Source organism: Anabrus simplex, chromosome 1, assembly GCF_040414725.1.
Source record: "Anabrus simplex isolate iqAnaSimp1 chromosome 1, ASM4041472v1, whole genome shotgun sequence".
NCBI lineage: Eukaryota > Metazoa > Arthropoda > Insecta > Orthoptera > Tettigoniidae > Anabrus > Anabrus simplex.
In genome coordinates, this window is record NC_090265.1 from 1,390,736,690 (window position 1) to 1,390,756,053 (window position 19,364).

Genomic DNA, 19,364 nt, shown 5'->3' on the forward strand with positions numbered 1-19,364 from the left:
CTCCAACCTTCAACTTAGCCGAGTACTTGGTGAAACTACTTCAGTATCCCATTGGAAACAGATTCTTACACCAAGAATTCTTAGTACTCCGTGCAATTCCTTCAAACTATGGTCATGCACATTTTCAACGTAATACAGTACCACTGTTCTCGAAGGAGCCACGGAATGACCTATTTCCTACATTGTGAGTCTATTTATATCCATTATTACAATCTATCAAGAACTTATTTCTTGTGGGATGATACATTCTATGAGAAGGCGAATGGGGTTGTTAAAGGTAGCCCTCTGAGCGCAGTCATAGCCAACTTCTGCATAAAGAAATTTGCAGTGTGCACTAGATACAGTTGAACTCAGCTCTGTGAAATGACTAAGTTGCGCAAGTGACGCATAATTATATCCTCTGACCTCATGAATACCTGCTTTATTTTCAGAATTATGTAATGCCTACTAAAATATTTGGTTCCCCATGGAGGGAGAAAAAAGTTGGTGAACTACCGTATTTAAACGTTCCACTCAGTAGGTGGTATTAGCTATGTACAGTCAATTGTGCATCAGAACTTCTTCCTAGTTTCAGAATTTAATAAATGCGTTGTATATGTATATATATAGAAAAACCAAGCGCAGTATTAAGATTCGAACATAAGTATCACTGTTCCATAAACGAATCTGGAAATCTTTGAGTAGCTTACCATGGACGTAACAATCTCGGCCACGATGCAGATTTAAAGGAAACGAATATCCTGGCTATCATCCACCAGCTCTTTGCTCATTTTCAGGGAGAGGCGATTGAAACACAGAAGCATAACTTCGCTAGAAAAGAGAAAGGCATGTGCTTGGACTAAATCTAGCTCCTGTGAGCGAAAGCAAGCTGCTCGGTTCTGGTACCTTTTCCCCCAGAAATATTGCCTGCTCAATGAACACTCGCACCTCTACGTTATTAAAGAAGAGGCCATTTCCCTCTGATTACTGGCCTATCTTTGCTGTGGAGTAGGTGAAACGTCGACATTCGACAAATTGTGACCGACTACGGCCTAATAACCCTGCATTGTTTAAAAACAAACCAACAAACAGGTAAGACAAATCGCATGGCTATATACCTGTGATAGGCCCTTCATTATAAGCAAGGGCTTGTACTCATCCTGAACGCCTGTAGATTTTAAGGCAATACGGCGTCAGCGCGACGAACCCTCCCGGCCGTATTAGAAGCTTTCTAGACCAGGAACGTTATCTCACGGTCAGATAGCTCCTTAATTGTCACCACGTAGGCTGTGCGGACTTCAAACTTGCATTTCAGATCCAGGCAAAAATCGCTTTCCGGGCCGAGAATCGAACTAGGGGCAGGCTTGCTACACCTAGAGCACAGGGCTGACATTTAAAGTCATGCCAAATTTGATATAATCTACACACCTGTTGACATTCGATATATATATTTTTTTTCAATTTGCCGAACGTCGCTCTGTGTACCTTAAACGCGAAAGAAAAACATTGATGGGATTTCAGAGAGTTGCCACTCGTCCTGAATTGTCCAGGATTGTCACGTAATTGAATTCTTTGTCCCTGGATCCGGTCAAGAGTAATAGTGTCCCAGGATGTTCTGTCACTGATCCCGCAGGTTCTAAAGATGTACAAAAGCAGATTCGTTGCAGAGAAAAAATAATTACAGAACAGACTGTACATGGAAAATAGTTGTTTGTCTGCAGTGAGTCAACAATGAAAGCATTGTGACGTTGAATTTAATAATAATAATAATAATAATAATAATAATAATAATAATAATAATAATAATAATGTTATTTGCTTTACGTCCCACTAACTCCTTTTACGGTCTTCGGAGACGCCGAGGTGCCGGAATTTAGTCCCGCAGGAGTTCTTTTACGTGCTAGTAAATCACCGACACGAGGCTGTCGTATTTGAACACCTTCAAATACCACCGGACTGAGCCAGGATCGAACCTGCCAAGTTGGGGTTAGAAGCCCAGCGCCTTAACTGTCTGAGCCACTCAGCCCAGCGACGTTGAATTTAGAATCATGGGTTACTGTAGGGCTATATAATAATTTCATTATAGGCGGCTTTTGTTAGGATTAATTTAGAATGACGTATCTAACGATTGGAACCCGAAAGCCCGGTAATACACAATTTTAATATCACTACACTATTGTTTTTACTCTACATTGAGCTGCCGTTGTGATGGGGGGAACAATACAGTACAGTATATGTGAGAAGCGTTTCTTTTAAGAAAAATGGCACATATCAGCAATATTATGAAGGTGAGGATTAGGCGAGTTTATTCCTAATTTAGCCTGTATCTCCTGGTTGAAAGTGTCCTCTTGATAATGTCTACTTGTTTGTACCAGCAATCATTCTCGTTACAGTACTGTATTTTTACTTCCGGTTCATGAGTAAACTATCCTAAGTACTCAGCTTTCTCTCCTGCGCAGAAAAATCTCGGAAGAGTCCAATTTTAGAAGAAATGAATTATTATCGAGTCATTTCCTTCAAGAATTATCCTGTTTATCTTGAAAGCACCTCACAATAATTAAGCTTCCATGATCAATATCTGCTGGGATACTCGTAGTCTCTCACCACATCCGCTGTTCCTTTCAACTCGAACAATGAAGTTCAGGGCATGAAGCGGCATCGCTCTTCTTCTTCTTCTTCTTCTTCTTCCTCTTCTTCTTCGTGTGCTCAGGAATTACACAAGTGCATAATGATAACGACTGCACATTATAGAAACTATGTAAATATTTATAAACGATGAGGGATTCCATGAAATAAAGAACAAACAGAATATTAGCAGACACAACCAGTTGGTCATACACATCAATACATCAATGCTTGGATCACATTCCGCACGAAATGCCACGGTCACGTGACCTTTACGGCTAACAAAGTTTGGGTCATCATCCGTTCTGAATATATTTTGCAGTGAAATGTTAGGAAAATATTGTTCTTAAGCCCAACTGCAATTTCTTCCAAATCTTAGCTTCTAATAGCATACCAGTTTAAGATGGGTAAGTGGACAAACATTTGCCTAGACAAACACTTGGCTGTGAAGCACATGGGATTGATGGCACCGAATTTCGTAATGTAATAGTAACTTCCTTATCGTGTACATAAATTGTTATTACGAAGCTAATACTGGTCGAAACATAATCGTCAACATCATCGTCATCATCATCATCAACAATAACAATAATTACTACTAGTATACCTGGGGACAAAACACGACGGCCTCAATTCCTGGAGGTGAGCTGCAAGCCAGCTCTCAATCACACCCTGCCAAGTTAACGAGTTCTAAGGAATCTTAGTTTGGTGTGGAGAGATTGCCAAACCACTTTCTTCCACAGAATTTTCAGTCTTTACTCTTTCTTTGTGTCGAGTGCAGTGTTTTGATTCTTTTAGCATTATTAATAGTAATATAATAATACCGCAATGCTAAATAAATAACCCAGTTTATATCGAAATGACAAATAATGAAGCCCATAAAAATGTTTTTGGACTTGTTCAGTTGGGTTTTGAGGGAAGTGTAGAGGGTAAAAACGGTAAGGGTAGACCAAGGTTTGAAAACGATAAGCAGATTAAAGCAGGTTTCGGATGCAGCAGTAATAGAAAGGAAAATATTGGCGCAGGATAGGGTGGTATGGAAGCTGCACCAAACCAGTCCATGGACTGATGACTCAAACAACAACACAAACATTGTTTATTTCTGCTCTGGCTCTTTTGTTGCTAATGAGGTAGAAGATCTGGCAATTCCGGCTACAGTAGACGTAGTCAGTCCTATAAGCCGCTAATAGGCACTCGGCTGCCGCCGGAGAGAGGTGGTGGGAGGCGAGGTCATCATGTTTTGTCCCCAAGTATACTACTACTGAAATGAAATGGCGTATGGCTTTTAGTGCCGGGAGTGTCCGAGGACAAGTTCGGCTCGCCAGATGCAGGTCTTTCGATTTGACGAAACCTGCGTGTCGTGATGAGGTTGAAATAATGAGGAAGACGACACATACACCCAGCCCCGTGCCAGCTAAATCAACCAATTATAGTTAAAATTCCACGCTATCGGGAATCGAACCCGAGATCCCTGTGACCAAAGGCCAGCACTCTAACCATTTAGCCATGGAGCCGGACTACTACTAATTTGTACCAAGATTATGGTTGCCGAGATCTTGTACTGGTTGCTCTTCTACTCACACCAGACGTTTGTTGACTGTCTTCCCAGGCAAATATTACAAGTTCCAGTTACTTCTACTACTGGAATACTGGCAAACCGTTATTAATCCCCTTGTGAATCAGAGGCTGTGTGTCGGTTTCTGGATCCGAAGATTACAAGTTAAAACCCAGCAGAGCTAGTCGAATGTTTGAAGGGCGAAAAAAGTCCTTTGGCACAGCATGTCGGTATGACGTCTGCATGTAAAAGATCTATGTTTACCCCACAAAAATAATTAAAACGCTCTGCCATAAGTCACCCAGCAGAGTTCCAGTTTCTCTACCACCTGGCAGAGTAAACTGGAACGTTAAATTGGTACGCAGGCAACCTGAACGGTGTCAGATCAATATGACTCCACACATTAACTTAAGCTATAATGATTACCGAACGAGTTGCCCGTGCTGTTAGGGTCATGTACCTGTGAGCCTGCATTCGGGAGACAGTATGTTCGAATCCCACCATCGGCAGTCCTGAAGATGGTTTTTCAAGGTTTCCCAGTTTCTCACCAAGCAAACGCTAGGCTACCTTAATTAAGGCCACGGTCACTTTCTTCCCAGTCCTAGCCCTTTCCCATCTCTGCATCGCCGAAAAAAATCGATGTGTTAGTGCGACGTTAAACCACCAGCAAAGCTATAATTGTGATGATGATGATGATGATGATCGCCATCATCATCATCATCGTCATCCTTTGGCACAGCATGTCGGTATGATGCTGGCATGTAAAAGATCAAGGTTTAGGCCCACAAAAATAATAAAACGTTCAGCCGACATTCTCCCAACAGAGTTCCAGTTTCTTTATCATCATCGTCATCATCATCATCATCATCTGTGTAGCACTAGTGGAGGTTTATGACATGTAAATAAATAAGATATTCGATATTTTAGGTGTATGTAATATGTAATTATAAACAAAATTATGTTATTTTTCAACGTGTTCTGTGAATTAAATCGTCTAGATCAGTGGTTATATCTTCCTGTGCCACTTACAGTCCACAGAAGTTCAATAAGCCTTTAACCGATTCTTTAGCATCTACCAGAGAACATATGCACGTACGTAACGATTTAAAACGATTTCGCTCTTATTGGAACTATTGCTATTTTTATGACGTCCGTACAGCATTTACTTTTTAAGACGTTGTTTGCTTTGTAGGTTAGGAAAATGATTTTGAAATGTTGTTTGTTTAATGTTTTAACAGTGAGATAGCGTTTTCGATCCTTCATCATTCTGACAACATGATTTGTAACCACAATTTCTCTTATATCGCTCCAAAATTAGTTAGACATGCGAATAATTTCATTCAATTCTTAACTATATAATAAAAAGAAAAATCGAAGTGGAAGAGCCTGGATTGGAATGTCAATTTCTTAAGAGTGAATGTGTTTGAAAGACTTTTTATGATAATGAAGCTCCCCTTTGTTAAGTTCAGAAGACCTCTCGTTCATAATGACATCCACTTATATGAAGAGGAGCGCGAGTATTTGCTTTGCTGATGATACGCTTGCTAAAAGATGTGATGATTAGTTGCTACATTCCAAAAACTTCCGCATTGTTGTATCCTAAACCAGTCGCAGTACCTCGTAAGTTAGATATCATGGAACCAAAGAATAAAAGTTCTGTTGATGACTTTTTAAAAGAACAACGAATTGTTTGCTCCGTGAAAATTCTTACTCAAACACTCCCACACAATAAACTAACCTGATTTATGAGAATAATTTGATTGGTAGAATACCTCATGTAACTTCATGACTGTGAGAACTGCAGTGTATGCTCAAAGCTCTTGGTATCCAAAATTTAAATGCGACAATCATTAGTCACACTATGATTGCACTGAAAATATTAAAGTATGGGAACATAAGGTTGTTCTGTCCAAAATTTAAATTACTCTGGTATGGTGGGATTTGTTTTCAAAAGCATTAATTGTTTTCTTAAAGTGAAAAACAGCTATATATTGTACAACTGTTACGGAGAAAGTGGAATGTAACGCGGAAATGGGAGCTGAAACATTAAAAATCCAGTCTTTATGCGTTTAATCAGTAATACGAGCTTCATAGAACCTAATATCTCGGTTGTGAATCTAGTTAGGATTTTTTGGGAAAGTAAGAAACCTTTCTGGCAAAATCCTATGAAAGAGTGTATGATACATCATTTTAAGTCAGCCAGTCTTCTGAAAAGTATAAACCATCTTTTTCATGATTATGAACATAAATTAGTTATGTAACTTCAGTGTCCAGAGAAGAGAAACATTCCGCAATGTGGAAACCAGCTGTTGTGCTGAATAAGAGAACTGCAGTCTGACAGCAGTTCAGAGCTAGAAGTCTTACGCACAAGATCATGGATATGATTGATACCGTCAAAGAGCACTTACATAAGAAGTTGCTTTTTGTATAGGTTCATAAGACATCTTCGAACATAACCCCCACGCACACCTGTATTCGTGTAAGCAACTGTTTATTTAGACCTAGGAATTGGCATACTTACAGTATTCTGGAGCGTTAAGAGAGTCCTGCATTATTCTCAATAGAAAAACTGATTGCCTTCATCATAAAAACATATTTATCCTTATCCTTAGTTTTCGTACAGCAGGTTTGCATTACACGGAGATCGGATGTTCAACTCCAGAACTATCAGGAACTATATTTTCTTCTGTTCCGTACTCGATAGTGACAATTGATGATACTGTATTTTTTGTTAAGATTTGTACATGTAGAACCTTGAGCTAAGTATTCTATCTATACATATTACTAAAGGCCTTAAAAGAAAACAGAGCGAAGGGTATCACGACAAGTACAGAACCCCAGGTGAGTCTGGCACTGCCTCCACTTACTTGAGCCGTATTCATGTCGTTTTTCTTTTCTATCCGACCCTCTTGGACGATTCTTGTTCTCCTCCGACTTCGGCGGTGTTAGGTTTACGAGTCCTCTAGTACTTTATGCAGCCTTTGATTTCCGCGCTTTTTCGGCTAGGGTCGCCTAGCTCCGAGCTCTCATTCGGGAGATGGGGTGTTCGAATCACACCGTCGACAGCCCTGAAGATGATTTTCCGTTGTTTCCCACCTTCAAACCAGGAACATGCTGGGGCTCTACCTTAACTGAGACCACGGCCGCTTCCTTCCCCATATGTTCAGTTTGGACACCCCCTAGGGGGTGCCGTTTGCTGTGCCAGTACCGGTGCGCTATGCCGCGCTCCTCACCTGGCCTGTTGCAGAAAATAAGTATAGAAAAATAAATATAGAAAAATAAAAATATAAAAAAAGTTGATAATGGTAATAATAATAATAATAATAATGAAAATGGTGAAATTTTTGTACTGTAATTTGTTACGGTTATGTGGTGGTATGGTAAAACGCAACATTGTTCGCATAGTGCCATGGCTGAGCTAGTGAGATGTCTAATTTTTAGTTTAACGACAGGTGGTGGTCTCGGCGGTCGCCCATCCGGGTGTTAGCCATGCCCAATGTTGCTTAACTGTGGATTTGTCAGTGTAAGCGCCAGAGGGCTCTGTCGTTGTGGTTGACGCAATTAATTAATTAATTACGTGTGCTAGCTGTTGGTAGCACTGTTAATGTGGCTAGAAGCATCTTTATGTTGAATGATTTGATTTAAATATTAAAGCATCGTTTAATTGCAGCATATCGCAGTGCACCGCCTCGTCTCCTGCGACCAGTGTTTCATCTTTGATGTTTTGAGATGTTATATTGTGGTTAAGGAAGTGAGGACTTGATTTGATAGTTCTTGCTCTTGGTTGGGACTGGGGGGGGGGTGCTGGTTAGGGCTATTCAGGGTCTCGGCTACTCGGTCCACCGAGGGGGCCCTGAATTAGACTGGATTTGATATTGGAGTAGGTTGAGTATGAGGGTAAGGAGGCTATTGTTTGTCATGGTCTGTGGGTAAGTTGGGGTGGTTAGGAGTGGCTGAGGTGTGTTTATTAGTGTGTTAGCTTTTGCCTGCTGTTTGTGGAGTGTAATTTTGTGCTGTTTCTGTTTTAGTGCTTTTTTAAAGTACGGGCAGCCAGGGAAAGACGCTGCGTGTTTGCCTTGGCAATTTGCGCAGGTAGCCTGGTCCCGGGGTACTTGGCATGTGGAGTGGTGGTGGGGGCCACCACACCGATTGCATCTAGTGGCATTTTTGCACTTGGCGGCATGATGATTCAGTTTGAGGCAGTTATAACAAAGTATAGTGAGTGAGGGATGAGGAGGTCGAATTTGGGTTTTTGTTTTGAGAACTGTTGTTGTAGAAGGACCTTGGTTCGGGTTATGAGTGAGTTTAGGTTTCTTTCGTTGGGTATTGATGCGCGTTGATTGAATTGCCTTATTTATGGTGAGCGGGGGTGGGAGGGGAGGGGGAATTGGGATTGTCTGTGTGTCAATGTCTTGGGTGTCTGGGGAGGTTTGTGTTTCCTGCTGGAGAGTGACTGGAGTTTGGGTTCGGGTGATGGTACTTATGGTAGGAGGGGAATGTTTGGTTTTCTTCTCTGCAGTGGCTTGGTGGTCAGCTTCATTTGTTGAGTTGCTCGGCTGGATGTTCTTGATGTCTGCGACAGTCATTGTTGAGTCATCAAGGATATCATCACTTTGAGATGTGGTGGTGGCAGAGGTTTGAGTCTCTTGGTCTGCAGTTTCAGGTGGAATAGTGACTTGTTGATTGACATCTCCATTCAGTGGATTTATGATTATTGGAGTTAAGACGTTTGTGTGTTCCAGTGCGCGAAGTATATGGGGTATTGATTTGTTTCTTCGTGGTGTGACCAGTAACAGATTGTTGTGAGATTCTTCGATGACCGCTATGTGCTCATCGAAGATCGGCATGAGGGAGCTGATGATGGTCTTTCTTGTCATTGGTACTGGATCAGGAATTGTTAAATTGAAGATAATGACCATGCACTTCTGAGAGACTGGGAAGGTGGTGTTCCCGCTGACACAGAAGAGAGGGACTGTGTAGTCGACTTCTTCGTTGCTGGGTGCAGGTTCATCTTCTTTTTTCTCTTCAAAACTGTCGCTTCGGTTTGATACCGGTGGGGTAGGCTGGATGAGCGGTGGTGGGGGTGAGTGCTGAGGAGAGACGGGGGAATAGGGTGGAGAGTAATTTCTGAGCGGGCTGGGGGTGGATTGAGGCGGAGTGAGATGTGAGAAATTTCTGGGCGGGCTGGGGGTGGATTGAGGTGGAGTGAATGGTGAATCTAGATAGGCTGATAGTTCTGCTTGAAAATTTTGAAAAGTATTTTCTAGTTGGTCCTGCCAAGTTTCCTGCCAAGTACGTGGTTGGTTCATAGTGAGTGAGTGGTGTACTGGAGATGAAACACTGGTTAGGTCAAACTCGATTTTGAGGACCGGCGTGGTTGGCGCTCGCTCAGTGGGCACGGTCGGAACAGGTGTAGTTTTTCCGTATCTCAACGGGACAAGCTCCGAACCGGTGACCACACTGAGGGCTCTGACAAATTTGCTTGGCCTGTTTATACGGGGTTTACAGGCTGGTTTGTTCTGCCTTTATTCTTGGAAGGCAGTTGGTGATTGTTGGTGTTTAAACAGGCTATTGATGGTGGCCTGTCTGCAGGGGCTGCCGTCCGGCGATCGTTCTTGGCGGGAGCTGGGTTCGAGAGCTTAGGGGCTCTCCGGCGATCGTTCCTGGCGGGTGCTGGGTTCGAGAGCTTTGGGGCTCTTCGAGGATCAGGTAGATAGCGGCAAAAGGCTTGCAGGCTGGGTGCAAGTGTCGTGGCTGTCACTACTAGGCTCTTCTAGGTCTGCTCTCTACGAGCGCTGGGCTGCTGATGTGTGTGTGTTCGAATGAATGTAGAATGGCCGCTTCCTTCCCAATCCTACACCTTTTCCCATCTGTGCATCGCTGGAAACCTTCCATGTGTTAGTGCGACTTTAAACCACAAAATAAAAATAAATAAATAAATAAATAAATAAATAAATAAATAAATAAATAAATAAATAAATAAATAAATAAATAAATAAATAAATAAATAAATAAATAAATAAATCCGCGGTTTTTATGACCCATTTCAGATGTTCCGATAGCAGAGCCACCTAGCATCGAAAGGAGAGTTACAGTAGACGATTTCTACGCTGAGTAGTTGATTTTGTTGAGTGGATAATGAATACATCTTCATAAGTTTTTAACATTCCGACAATTAAAGCACGCAATGCCAAAGCTTTTACCTGTTCTTCGGAATCTACTACATCGGTCAGGATCCAATTTGCTATCCTGGTATCACAAGTCGGAGGCTCTCCCTCTTATTAATCGACCGGGAGCGATATTAAGTCATCTTCTTCTTATTATCTGATTTATTTTATTGTCTGTCTCAACTTTTGTTATTAGTTATTAAAAATTGTCATGATCACATGTGTTTATTTTGAAGCCTTCTGACCGTCAGAGTTGTATTATATATGTGTGTGTGACATGAAAGAACTAGCTTCTTGGAAGATACAAAAATGTCTCCTTCCAACTACAATCGTAAACCTATAAACATTATGCGATATGTCACTCATGATTCCTGTTCTCTGTTGTTGCAGCATACGCTAACGGGTCACTCGGGGAAGGTGATGACTGCTAAGTTCCTAGGAGAGCCCAGCAAGGTTGTTACTGGGAGCTACGACCGCACACTCAAAGTCTGGGACTTGAGAAGCAAAAGTTGTAAGTATATGGTATATGTTTGAATAACTGTTAGTTGTGACTCCTTTTTTTCGTAGAGAAAATAATGCAACTTTATATATCTCATGGGAGAACGGTGGAAAGAAATGATCTATGGGACATATCATAATGTGGGATAGTTGTATACTGAACAAGACGTGACTGTGGCGAGTATTCACAAAGTACAGTAACTATGAAATTCTACAAGAAGAATCGACTGTTATACTGAGTAGATATATTGCATCAAGTGACGGATGATAATAATTAAAGGCTGGAACATACATAACTTGCCCTTCTGTTAATGATAGCTGATTTATATTTTAATAATAAAAATAATAATAAATGTGTTGCAGTTGGGAGCTATTCCGGTGCCAGTGCTTACTTACGTACGTTAGTATGACAATTAAGTAAATTTTTAATATTTATTGCATAGCAACATCTGAAACAATAACAGAAATACAACAGACAATTACACGAAAAACACATATTACAACATGTATCGGAACAAGGAATTTCATCAAACAAAAATGCCATAATAGCAGAAGAAGATAAAATAAATAAATTATGTACTATACATTGTAAAGGTTCAAATCTCGTTACACACATTCCTCTGTATTATTATAATTACTATTGTTGCAACTATTATTATTGTTTTATTCAATTCTATCATCTGATGTCGCTATTTATTGATTAATTAACACTTGTTTCATTCTATTGCATTTATTATGTACTAGCTGATGTACCCGTGCTTCGCTACGGGATTCTCAGAAAGACTGACTTTGTGGTTTTCCTAACTGAAGTCAACATAGGTCATTACAAAAACGCCAGTAGGAATGTAGCGATTAAAAGCAATATTATCATATAAAACACTCGATCAAATGAAATACCGCACATTTTCTTACTTTTAACGAACAGTACTACAGTGCCGATCTAAGAGTCCAAAGTTCCTGTGCTGGAATGACCAGGCCGCAGACAGCCGTGAACACTCCCCTGCCATTGTTCCCTTAAATATTTACACTGCTCATTCCAATCAGTGCCTCAGGATAGGAATTGAATAGCTCGAATGCTATGATTAACCAGTGTGTTACGTACCAGTAGTATCAGAAAATTTATGAACCAGAGGAATGGCATGCTAAAGATGAAAGTTATCTAACTCCCCACCTACTTCCCGGCAATATTCAGGCAGGCTATTATACTTGGTACGACCGGGCGAGTTGGCGTGTGCTTAACGGACGCTCAGCTGTGAGTTTGCATCCGAGAGATAGTGGATTCGAACCCCACTGTCGGCAGCCCAGAAGATGGCATTCCGTTGTTTCCCTTTTTCACACCAAGCAAATGCTGGGGCTGTACCTTAATTAAGGCCAAGGCCGCTTCCTTCACACTCCCAGCCCTTTCCTATCCCATCGTCACCATAAGACCTATCTGTTTCGGTGCGACATAAAGCAAATTTTAAAAATATACGGTACGCAGCAGTAATCCTATCTATCGGAGATGAGTGGTAACAGAAGACACAAAGCACATCACAACAAACAACGGTCAATGTGATGTTATTGTTGATAACATTATGAGCTTTCTATATTGTAGGCCTTCACGTTTAATTTTCTTTCAACTCTGTGATATTAGGACGTCTTAAAAATATTTATAGCGTAGACTGTATTTCATTATCCTCCGGCTTTACATACCGATTTTCATTAAACTCTGTTTACCAATCTTTTTGTGACCCGGCGCTGATATAGACTTAGTAACAAAAATCCAAATTCATGAATCTCTCTGTGATCATAACCGGTACAATAACAATGTATAAGACGTAAATGATAGGAAGTTTAATACTATATAACTTTAGTTATTTATCGATACAACCACTAATAACATACATTTTGAGAATTAAATTTTTGGCCTTCCCGTAAACTACTATTTCACTCAGCGTGAATAAAATATTTATGGCTTAGATTATAGCGACTTACTCCCCGACTTTGCATATCGATTTTCATTAAGATACGACCTCTAATAAGAAATATTTGAGAATTAAATGTTAGGCCTTCTCCTAAACTACCATTTCACTTAGCGCGAATAAAATTATTTATGGCCTAGATTATAGCGACTTATTCTTCAACTTTGCATACTGATTTTCGTCAAGATAGGGCCATTAATAACATAAATATTTCAGAATTAACTTTTAGGCCTTCCCCTAAACTACCATTTCAATCAGCGTGAATAAAATTATTTATGGCCTAGATTGTAGCGACTTACTCCCTGGCTTTTTATACCGATTTTCATTAAGTTATATTCAGCCGTTTTCTCATGATGCGTGTACAGACAGACAGACAGACAGACAGACAGACAGACAGACAGACAGACAGACAGACAGACAGACAGACAGACAGACAGACAGACAGACAGACAGACAGACAGACAGACAGACAGAAGTGACGTAATTTTAAAAAATGCACTTCCTTGTTACTGTGGACACGACTGATACAGAAATGCCATCCTTTTTACATTCTCAGCAATGTACAGACAAAACTTTTGTTTTATATATATAGATTGTATGCGTATATGTGGCAAGATTTGCTGCTTGATAGAGGATATGTATTTATTTTGTGAAACAACTTGAAGATATTGCATTAAGTTGTGCGTTGATGTCGTATTTTCTGTCGAGTCATGGTTTATACCCCGCGCGTCATCGCCTGCATTGGGAAACAGGAGGGAGCTCCTAGTCTGCCTAAGGCGATTGCAACACAATCTGTAACACTTTGGAGCGGGATTTGAGTGATATCATGGACTGTTTTAACCATGACGCGAGTGTAATACCATATATCATTTAGTGTCTATAAAAGGATAGGTCTACCATAGTAGTCAGTCATATAGAGAGTGAGGCCACAGTTGTTCGGTTAGTCAGTTGGAGGTAGAGCCTTACCACAGAGAGTTACATGGAGAAGAAGCCCTGACATGGATACGTAGTCGTCAGTGACCAGATGGATTATATGTTCGGGTGTGTTTCCGTCTATCTGTTCGGTCGAGTTCTTGTGTCAGTTCGGTGACAGCTGAATATTGAGTCTTTGTAATGCAGACTAACAGTTCAGTGAATTAAGTGTGAAGTTGACTGAGCAGTGTGATTATATTTCCAAGTCATGCTATATCTCGTTTGTAAAACTAAAAGGATACGTCATCAAATTAGTTTTGAGATATCTACACCTGATACCAATTCTAAGGAATACGGCGTAATAACACTCAAAGTGTTCAAGGTACTAAGTGAAACAATGAGGGATACATTTGTTGTACAGACTTTTAATATCCGGTCAAGAGGATTTCAAATTTAATGCCTAGAGCTTCTTTCCGTTGTAATTTCAGAGTTTCATATTCTCATTCAAATTATTGCAGCAAGTCTCACCATTTAAATTCAAAATTTAAAGTATATATTTTGTTTAGTATCAAATACAATTAATTGTTTTATTTCAGTGGTACATCAGATGACCTTAAATTTTAGTTGGGAAACGAAACATCAATGTCCTTTTCCCAGAACCGATAGGTTATGCTGTCAAAGTAAGCTTATTATCTCACAACCTAGAGATATTCAAGATTCTCATCCTAGTATTGTTACATTTATTTGCAGCTGGCGCCCATCAACAATTGTACGTGTAAGTAATCAGGCAAGTACAAGGAGAGATTTCATAGTCCGACGGTCGAGTATTTTATTTTATGCATATTAAATGTGATTAAAGTGATTATAATCACAACATTAAAGCAAGACATTAACAAATAATTAAAAATGACTAAAATGACACATACGAGCAGTGTAACATAATTAAAATCAATAGCATAGGCCTAGAGATTAACACGAAATTTGAGGAAAATAAGTTAGTGTTAACTCGCATGTAGCGATACATAATGACAATGCGAACACCCAGAAATTCACCCAAAATTTTCAACATATTCCATTACAAGCAGGTGCGTAGCCAGGCTGGTGTAACTAATGCTCTCACTGGGATCCACAAAGTCAGGGGTCCCGAATGAGGACCCCAATAAGGGTGAGGTTCCTGTTCAAAAATATGACCGAGCAGAGTGAGCTTTGGCTCAACAGCGGCTAGTTTTACTAGCCTTGCAGCTCTGCATTCGGGAGGCGGAGGGGATGGTCCTACAGTCGGTTGAGATCGGTTTTCCGCGGTTTTCCATCCTCCTGCACTAAGACAGACAGACAGACAGACAGACAGACAGACAGACAGACAGACAGACAGACAGACAGACAGACAGACAGACAGACAGACAGACAGACAGACAGACAGACAGACAGACAGACAGACAGACAGACAGACAGACAGACAGACAGACAGACCATGCGTCTCCTCGGATTTGGTCAGAGCCCAAATCCATTGTGCAGTTATAGCCCTTCGGCCTTGGGGGGCCTTGAGTACATTTTCCGACAGGGTTAGTTATCTAGACTGCATAGATGTGGTAAGTGGTGGCACTTGTGGAACGGAATGGAGCTTGCCAGAATATGACCTGCACCCTTAGGGGTGATTGCTTTAGTAGCTACTTGGACCTCTTATATTGAAGACCTTCAGTATCATATTTGCCCAATGGTGAGGTGTGTTGGTTTGGGTTGGAGTTTATACCAATAGAATTTCCGGGTATTCTTCTGGATTCTTGTTTACATGTCATGGATGTGGAGGTCATTGTGGATGTCTCGATTCCGTTCGAACCATTGTGCACCGGATATCATGCGCAGTGCACGATTCTGAACTGGATGGACTCGATCCAGGTGCGTTTTGGCGACGATCCCCCAGGTTTGACTGGCATATTCGAGGATTGGGCGAACCGAGGTTTCATACTGCAGGATCCTGTTTTCTAAGTTAAGCCGGGGCTGATGACCTAGATGTTAGGCCCCTATAAACAACATCATCATCATTATCTAAGTTAAGCCTAGTGTCGGCTTTCATTAGAGGAACGATTAGAAAGGTGTCTAAGGGCCTAGGCCAAAATGCTGGATACATGAGTTTTAAAAGTCAACCCTTTGTCGAAGGAAACACCCAGGTATTTCGTGACATTGGACTATCGGATCACTTCGTCAAAAAAGACCAGTGGTTGGGGGTCAATCCTAGTTCGTTTGTAGAAGAACGTAGCCCTGCTCATTGTAACATTAATTTTTATTCTCCACTGACGGAAATGCCGGGAGAGATCCCTTCATTGGTCACGCCCGCCACCCCGTCGCTTGCTCCGCACCACAAGTCAACGCTTCAAATCTCCTTGCTCTAAGGGAGGCCGTAATCCTCTAGGAGGTCCGCCATACCGCTTCAGGGTAAGGAATGAAAACATTTTTAGTAGTAGTGGTCAAAAATATTTTTGAGGTATCCCGCGGTAAAAAAAAAAAAAAATCTGTGACAAATTGCACGTCAATCGAATATTTAATTAAGGTTATTCCTTATTATTGCTGCAATTGCATGTGAAGATAAACTGGCGGAACAGTGATGGGCGTGGGGGATTCGCAGTGTTTCCACCGCGTCGCCTGTTTGTGAAAAATCATTTTGATGAGGTTTGTAAAGATTAAAGACTCACTAGCACCAAATCATGTTTTAAGGTAACGGTATATTATCCCATGATTGATACTATATAGGCCTACTAGATTTTCTTTTTTCAATTTGCTTTACGTCGCACTGACGATGGGATAGGAAAGGGCTAGGAGTGGGAAGAAAGTGGCCGTGTCCTTATTTAAGATATAGACCCAGCATTTGTCTGGTGTGAAAATGGGAAACCACGTAAAACCATCTTCAGGGCTGCCGACAGTGGGGTTCAAAGTCACTCTCTCCCGAATGCAAGCTGACCGCGTATCCTCTCGCTCGGTACTCCAAATTGGCAACCGGATCAAGAGCATAAAGTCAGTAGTAGACGCATGTAGGGTAATTCAACCCTTCTTCTTGGCTTCTTCGAATGATGATCAACTGGAAGAAAGAGCGTTTGGCAAACACAGTTACGGGCCCGATGTGGATCTTCTGCAACGGGGCATCCGTGATCCTAGCTACGCCAGTTGTCATCAGGTAATCACATAGAAATTCACAGATAACTTAAATATTTCCACCACTTTCACACTTGCAGTAGATTGAGCGGTACGATGATTTACTAGAAGTCTAACATTATAAAACCACCATCACGTACTAATACACAGGTGACTGAAAACTTTCTAATGCCTTAACACTACGATCTACAGTAGATTGAGTGGTACAGGAGCATACTGTTAACTTAACATTGTAAATACAACACTATCAATTACAGATTTACATGAAGCTTAATTTTAAATATTTCCTATTTATTTATTTATTTATTTATTTATTTATTTATTTATTTATTTATTTATTTATTTATTTATTTATTTATTTACCCAGTGGAGTGGCCGCACATGTTAACGCGCTACGGTTATGGGGCCGAGATCTGTATTCGGGACTCGAGTGGGTTCGAACTTCACCGTCGGCTATCAGTGGTATCCCATTTTCACTTGCAAGCAAATGTCGGGACAGTTCCTTTTCTTAGACGAAAGCCGATTCCTTTCACCTCCTTACCCAATTTCCATTCACAACCATTAATTTCATCTTCATTAGCGCGCCTCAACTAAGATTGCCATCAGTAAGGGCATCCCGCCGTAAAACATGCCATATAATTCCATCTCATCTCGTCGCCGACCCCGTATCAGGAAACGTGGCTATGGGGTAGAATACATTTATATATTTACTAGCAAATGTACCCGTGCTTCTCTACGGCATTCCACATTGTATATGGATTTCCACCTAAATTGCTGTACACGCTGTCACCCCCCCCTCCCCCCCGCTGGTTACTGCAAACACAACGTTAACAAACAGCAGAGATAACACGGAGAAAAACGCAAATGAAGAGATCGCGATAATACAAGGCGATAAATTATAAGATACCAGAGTCTAGTACGCAGAGGGGCAATGTGGTGGAAAAGAATACAGGTCTGATAAATCGTCGATAGTTGCAAACAAGAAACTGTTCGAAGTTGGACTCCTTCTGTTCTGTGTAATATATACACCCAACTAAACCAACCTTACTACCGGCAAAGGAAAGAAATAGATTAAGACTTAAATATAAGTTTATTAAAAATCAAAGGTTCTAATGAAATATAAATAAATTCATAACAAGGAGAATAAAACACAGATCATAAATTCTTTTGGAGAGTATTCACAAATGATTGCGTGTGAAGGTTGTCAACATATCGCCTTCCTAGCGACCTTCATGAGATAATACAATTTGCGTACTTTAGTACCAGAGATGGGCTAGGGTCCCCATTCTTCCTTTCATCGAGAAAACGCTATTGGCATAACATACCGTTTACCTCGGAGATGATATCCTTCGATATTATTCCAAAATAATATATAACGCACCACAGGGAAGGTACAGACCCCGCACAATAAAAGAAACTCCTCAATAATGACTTAAGGCAAAGAAGAAGATAAAGCAGGGCAAAACTGCGTCAGATGTGGACGGGTGTGAAATGAAAGGAGAAAAGTTCAGGATTCGAGCAGAAAAATAAAATGGCTATCTCCAAAAGAGCCCCAAAGTAAAAGGATAAGGTTACCGCTAGGTCGCACAATGGCAAGCCATAAACGGGATGTAAGCACGGGTCAGTAAAATAAAACATTAAACCAGAGTAAAACAAAAACTAAAGGTGAAATACATTTGTCTCCTTCATTGCGTACCAAATTACGATATATTCCACTCAACCGCACCACAAACATACAAAGTAGGGCATTTTACAGATTCAAAGAGCTATGTAGAAATGCACCTAAATGCAAAGTCACTCAATATAAAAATACTGAGGTAATACCGTAGAATGGCCCAAATTACGAGAATAGATATGTACAAAATCATGACGTACATAACCACCACAACGTCTCAAGAAAACAGCTTTGATGGTAAATGCCACGTAGGCATTTACAAAGCAGACTTAGAGACCTTAAGACGGGCCAAGTATAAGACACCGATGAAATCCCTGACAAGAGATCCAAAATACCGGGCACGTATAAACGGAGATGACAAACCTGTAGTGAGTCCCGACCTTAAGCCCACCGAGCATGTGTGGGATAGGCTTGACAGAAGTGTTCGCGGGCGTCCTGTTCCACTACAGACTCACCAAGACCTCGAACAGTCTCTCATTGAAGAATGGAACCTGATACCGCAACGTGCCCCCGTCGACATATACGGAGCATGCCACGTAGGTGCCAAGCTGTGATAAATGCTCGTGGAGGACATACACCATACTGAAGCTCTCCAACTGTGATAAAAATCCACTCTGAGGTCTGTTATCACTTTGTTTTCACCCTTATTTGGACATATCCGTTTGTGTTCTGAAAATGAATGCGAATCCATCGATGTTCTTTTGTATACTTCAACGGTAAAGAATAAAGGTTTAGTTGGTAATATACCTGGATGTGAGGTATTGATTTGTGGAGCATGACATACGTTAAAAACATGTTTTCCTATTTTTTTTAATTTTGTAAAAGAGTAGAACTGAAGCAGAGGA

The 19,364-nt window shown here is 40.9% G+C and overlaps 1 protein-coding gene across 1 annotated transcript in view; it reads left to right on the top strand.

Moving 5' to 3' along the window:
* The first annotated feature begins 10,635 nt into the window (after positions 1–10,635).
* The window catches only part of LOC136859394 (autophagy-related protein 16-1), a 118,373-nt gene continuing 109,644 nt past the window's right edge, over positions 10,636–19,364 (top strand). Inside the window, exon 1 of the mRNA XM_067138695.2 lies at positions 10,636–10,837. Coding sequence (XP_066994796.2) covers positions 10,636–10,837 — 202 coding nt within the window. The remainder of the gene's footprint in view (positions 10,838–19,364) is intronic.